The sequence below is a fragment of the Citrus sinensis genome, chromosome 1 (genome assembly GCF_022201045.2).
Source record: "Citrus sinensis cultivar Valencia sweet orange chromosome 1, DVS_A1.0, whole genome shotgun sequence".
NCBI classification, from domain to species: Eukaryota; Viridiplantae; Streptophyta; class Magnoliopsida; order Sapindales; family Rutaceae; genus Citrus; species Citrus sinensis.
The window spans coordinates 17652388-17657886 of record NC_068556.1 but is presented as its reverse complement, the minus strand read 5'-3'; the positions used below and the strand labels follow the sequence as shown (position 1 = coordinate 17657886).

General features: G+C 41.6%; 1 protein-coding gene across 1 annotated transcript; it reads left to right on the top strand.

Moving 5' to 3' along the window:
* Positions 1-246: 246 nt before the first annotated feature.
* Positions 247-4210, top strand: LOC127903656 (uncharacterized). The gene is made up of 3 exons (XM_052444002.1): positions 247-399; positions 886-3422; positions 3466-4210. The coding sequence occupies exons 1-3, from the start codon at positions 247-249 to the stop codon at positions 4208-4210; spliced, it is 3435 nt and encodes a 1144-aa protein (XP_052299962.1).
* The last annotated feature ends 1289 nt before the right edge of the window (positions 4211-5499 follow it).

Genomic DNA, 5499 nt, shown 5'->3' with positions numbered 1-5499 from the left:
TTGTATTTTCAGATGACTGGACATTCAAAATCAAATTCCAATGATGATGATGAAGTTGAAAGTGTACAAGTACCCACAGAAAAGACAAATACAAAGCGCAAGAAGCCAAATCAGAGATGACCAATGAAGAAAAGGTTCGAGACATGGAATCATTTCAGCATATTTGAGGACAATCAATATAAAGTAAAGTGCAACCATTGTGGCAAAATATATCAGTGCCATCCCAAGTTTGATGGGATTAGCAATATGGGAACTCATTTAAAAGTATGTGAAGCATACTTGAAAGTGAAGCGAGAGCAAGATGAAAGACAACAAAAGTTGGCAACCGAGAGTGGTGAAGGAAATGCAAGTAATGTGGTTTTGGCCAAAGGATGGAGTCAAGAAGCTTGTAGAAGGGCAGTCAGTAAAATGATTATCTTGGGCGAGTTGCTGCTTAATTTCGTTGACAACAAAGGGTTTAGGCATTTTTGCAATATAGTTGTTCCTCAATTTATTATGCCATCTCGGAGAACTATTAGTAGAGATGTTATGGATGTGTTCTGGGAATAAAATGGAATTTTAAAGAGTTTGATATGTAAGAATAATCAGAGAGTGTCTCTTACAACTGACATATGAACTTCAGTTTAGAACATGAGTTACATGGTAATCATAGCTCACTTTATTGATAGTTATTAGTGTTTACATAGGAAGATTATCAATTTCAGCGTGATTGAAGACCATAAAGGGAAGTCGATTGGCAAAACGATTAAGGCTTGTTTGCTTGAATGGGGAATAGAGAGAGTGTGTGCAATAACTGTTGATAATGTGTCAGGCAATGATGTTGCTATTGATTATGTGAAGAACTAAATGCTTATGTGGAAGAATGTTGATGCACTTGTGTTGTAGTGTGATTACATGCATGTGCGTTGTTGTGCACATATCTTAAATTTGATTGTCCTTGCGGGGTTGAAAGAGTTACATGCCTCAGTTGCTAGTATTCGGAATGCTGTGAAGTATGTGAGATCATCCACTTCGAGGTTGAAAGCATTTAAAGAGTGTGTAGATCATGTGAAAGGCTCTAATGGAACTGTGGTTTTAGATTGTATCACTAGGTGGAATTCCACCTATTTGATGTTGATGACTGCTTTGAAATTTCGGGAGGCATTTGAGAGGATGGCAGAAGTGGATAAACCGCATGAAGCATACTTTAAAGAGGAAGAAAATGGAAAAAAAAAGGTGGGGCCACCTAGGCTTGAAGATTGGGAACATGCCGAAAGAATTGTGAGGTTTTTAAAGATCTTTTATGATGCTACATTGACTTTTTCAACCTCTTTGAGTGTCACTTCTAATCTTTGTTACAATACAATTGACATAATCAAGAATTCATTGAGTGCATTAGAAAAAAACAAAGATGTTTATGTGCATTTGATGGCTTTTAGTATGAGGGAAACATATGACAAATATTGGGAGTACACGGAGAAAATCAACAAAATCTTGATTATTGCCTCAATATTTGATCCGCGCTGCGAAATGGATTTTACTAAACATATTTTTAGTATGATTTTTTTCGATGATAGTGCGAAGATTGAAGAAATGGTTGCGGTGATGAAAGGCTTGTTGAATTCACTTTTTGATGCATACTTTGACTTCAAAGATATTGCCCCTGATCAACAAGTTCAACTAGCCTCTTTCCATTTAGAGGGAATTGCCTTACAATGGCAGAGATGGTTGATGAAGTTTCGTGGACCTTTAAGTTGGGAGGAGTTCACCAAGGCAGTCCTGCTCCGTTTCGGCCCGACCGACTACGAGGACCCGTCTGAAGCTTTGTCTCGCCTCAAACAGACTACAACAGTAGCAGCCTACCAAGAAGCCTTCGAAAAGCTCTCCTATCAGATCGATGGCTTACCTCAACATTTTCTCGTTGGCTGTTTTGTTGCAGGACTTCGAGATGACGTTCGCTTAGACGTTAAGATCAAACAACCTCGAACCTTGGTAGACGCCATAGGAGTCGCTCGGCTCGTTGAGGAACAGAACTTATTGCAAAGAAAGGCTCGCACGTCCTATCCTTTCCAAACAACCACAGTGATGCCTAGGACGATGCCAAATACAACAGCTAGCGTGCTAGGACTTCCGCCCACCCAAAAAAATCAGAACTCTAGTAATACACCAATCTCCTTTCGACGAATCACCAACCAAGAGGCACGCGAACGCAGAGAGAAGGGATTATGCTACTACTGTGATGAAAAATTCGTGCCAGGACATCGTTGTGAGCGGCCACAACTATTTATGATAGAAGACTCTCCCCAATTTAACTGTACTAATGATGAAGACGCTCAACACGTACCAGAGCATTATGAAGTTATACCAGAAGTCTCTTTTCATGCCATTGCAGGTACGACACATCCTCAAACCATTCGTGTCCAAGGCAAACTGAAGAATAAGGATGTTACGGTTTTAATAGATGGGGGAAGTACTCATAATTTCACTGATCAAGCTATTGTCTCCAAGTTTGGGCTACCCGTGGTTTGTGACAAGAAGCTTCAGGTCATGGTTGCAAACCGAGAACAGATAGAGTGTGCAGGACAGTGCCAGGGACTCACTCTCACAGTTCAAGGTCATCCTATCACCGCAGATTATTTCATCCTACCAGTTGCAGCATGTCAATTAGTATTGGGTGTTCAATGGCTTGAAACTCTTAGGCCTATCGAGACGGACTACAAGAAATTGACAATGACCTTTAGAAAGAGAGAAGGCATCCATACCTTCCAAGGAATGGAACGAGCGGGCATGGAGGCTCTCACTGGTAAAGAATTTCTCAATTTACAAGGCACTGGTTTTTTCTTTCAAATTATGCCTGCTAACAACAATAAAAAATTGAATGAATATCCACCTGACCTCATATGCCTCCTAAATGAATTTTGTCATGTATTTCAACCACCTTCTGGCTTACCACCAAAACGGACACATGATCATCAAATTCCCTTAGAGCCAAATACAAAACCAGTGAGTGTAAGGCCATACCGATATCCCTACTACCAAAAAAATGAAATCGAAAAAATGGTTAAAGAGCTCCTACAAGCAGGATTGGTTCGACCTAGCAGCAATCCTTTTTTATCTCCAGTTCTATTAGTTAAGAAGGCAGATGGGTCTTGGCGATTTTGCGTGGATTACAGAGCACTTAACACTATTACAGTCAAAGATAAATATCCAATCCCAGTCATAGATGAACTCTTAGATGAACTCCACGGCGCCAAATTCTTCTCAAAGTTGGATTTACGAGCAGGTTACCACCAAATCCGTGTGAAGGAGGAGGATGTTTCAAAGATAGCCTTTCGTACACACGAGGGACATTACGAGTTTCTTGTGATGCCATTTGGACTTACCAATGCTCCTGCAACCTTTCAGAGTCTCATGAACGATCTTTTTCGTCCATATCTTCGGAGGTTCATACTTGTTTTTTTTTTACGACATATTGGTGTATTCTAGAACTTGGGAAGATCACCTCTCGCATCTTCGTCAAGTTTTAGATATTTTATCAACTAACAGCTTGTTTGCCAAAGAGTCAAAGTGTCAATTTGGAGTTTTGCAGGTTGAGTATTTGGGTCATATCATCTCTGAAAAGGGTGTGGCTGTTGATCCTGTTAAAATACAAACAGTCATTGATTGGCCTACGCCAACGACGACGAAGGGGGTTCGTGGATTTCTTGGGTTGGCTGGATATTACCGGAAGTTTATTCGCAATTTTGGGTGTATAGCAGCTCCTTTGACCAGGCTCTTAACTAAAGAGGGCTTCCATTGGAATAAGGATGCAGTAGCGGCTTTTGATCAATTAAAAACAGCATTGACTTCTCCACATGTTTTGCGTCTACCGGATTTTTCCCAACGTTTTGTGATCGAGTGTGATGCAAGTGGGATTGGAATTGGAGCCATCCTCTCTCAACAAAACAGACCAGTAGCTTATTTTAGTGAGGCCTTAAAAGGTTCTGCTTTGGCGTTGTCCACATATGAAAAAAAGATGCTTGCTATCGTTAAATCAATCCGTAAATGGCGACCGTATTTACTCGGGAAACCATTTACCATTCGAACTGACCAAAAAAGTATCAAATATCTGTTGGAACAGCGGATCACAACACCAGCACAAACTCGATGGCTACTTAAGATCCTTGGGTATGATTACGAAATTGAATATAAAAGGGGGGCTGAGAATCAGGGTGCAAATTCATTATCTTGACTGGTGGAGTTTTTAGCAATTTCGTTACCCCATGCAAATTGGTGGCCAGTTCTTCAACGGGAGGTACAGCAGGACACGTTTTATGAAGGCCTATCTCGGAGGAGCTCGTCTCAGTCTAACCAGTTGTTATAGAGAGATGGAGTTTGGTTCAAACGTGATAGAGTTTACTTGAGTTCCACTTCCTCACTGATTCCTCAGATAATCTCCGACTGTCATGCATCTCCTGTAGGTGGGCATTTTGGTTACCATAAAACTCTTGTTCGTATCAAGCGTAGTTTTTTATGGCCCAACATGAGGCGGACGGTGAAAGAATTCTTGCAACATTGTGACATCTGCCAAAGATATAAAGTAGACAATATGAGGCCCGCCGGACTATTACAACCGCTACCCATTCCGCAACAAATGTGGACTGACGTTTCCATGGATTTCATAGAAGGGTTACCTTCTTCTAATGGGTACACCGTCATCATGGTGGTCGTGGATCGATTAACGAAGTATGCCCATTTTGTGCCCTTAAAGCACCCTTTTACTGCTATAATTGTAGCCAAGGCATTTGTTAGCAATGTGGTTCGTCTACACGGTATTCCCACTTCGATTGTTAGTGACCGAGATAAGGTATTTATCAGTTCGTTTTGGCGTAATCTGTTTCAACTGCAAGGGACCAAGTTATGCATGAGTTCTAGTTATCACCCACAATCTGATGGCCAAACCGAGGTGGTCAATCGCACCTTGGAACAGTATCTACGCTGTTTTACAGGCGATCAGCCACGCAAGTGGCTGGAATGGATCCCCTGGGCTGAGTTCAGCTATAATACAGCCATTCATTCTTCCACCAAACTATCGCCCTTTGAAGCTATTTATGGCATTCTGCCCCCAAGCTTATTAGCATATGTATCGGGTACTTCGCGGGTCCAAGCAGTGGATGAATACTTGCGAGACAGGGATTCTATTTTGCGTGAGTTACGGCAGAACCTTTTCCGGGCTCGGGACCGTATGAAATCTCAAGCGGACCAGCATCGACGAGAAGTAAACTTCCACGTGGGGGATTATGTGTATTTAAAGTTACAACCGTATTGGCAGACATCAGTGGCCTTTCGTGGCTCCATGAAGCTTGCTGCACGTTATTTTGGTCCATATCAAATCATTGAAAAGGTGGGCTCGGTTGCTTATAAGTTGGCTCTTCCGCTTAGTTCTCAAATCCATAATGTTTTTCATGTTAGTCTACTACGTAAGCATTTGGGATCAATACCACTTGCTTCTCCCCGACTTCCTCCAGTGTTAGAAACTTC

What these genes read in the sequence shown, in the direction of transcription:
- LOC127903656 (XM_052444002.1), top strand. Translation starts at nt 247, where the DNA reads ATGGGAACTCATTTAAAAGTATGTGAAGCATACTTGAAAGTGAAGCGA. An exon ending in AAGAAGCTTGTAGAAGGGCA is followed by an intron (nt 400 to 885) that starts GTCAGTAAAATG and finishes CTTGTGTTGTAG; the next exon opens with TGTGATTACATGCATGTGCG. An exon ending in TTTCGTCCATATCTTCGGAG is followed by an intron (nt 3,423 to 3,465) that starts GTTCATACTTGT and finishes GGTGTATTCTAG; the next exon opens with AACTTGGGAAGATCACCTCT.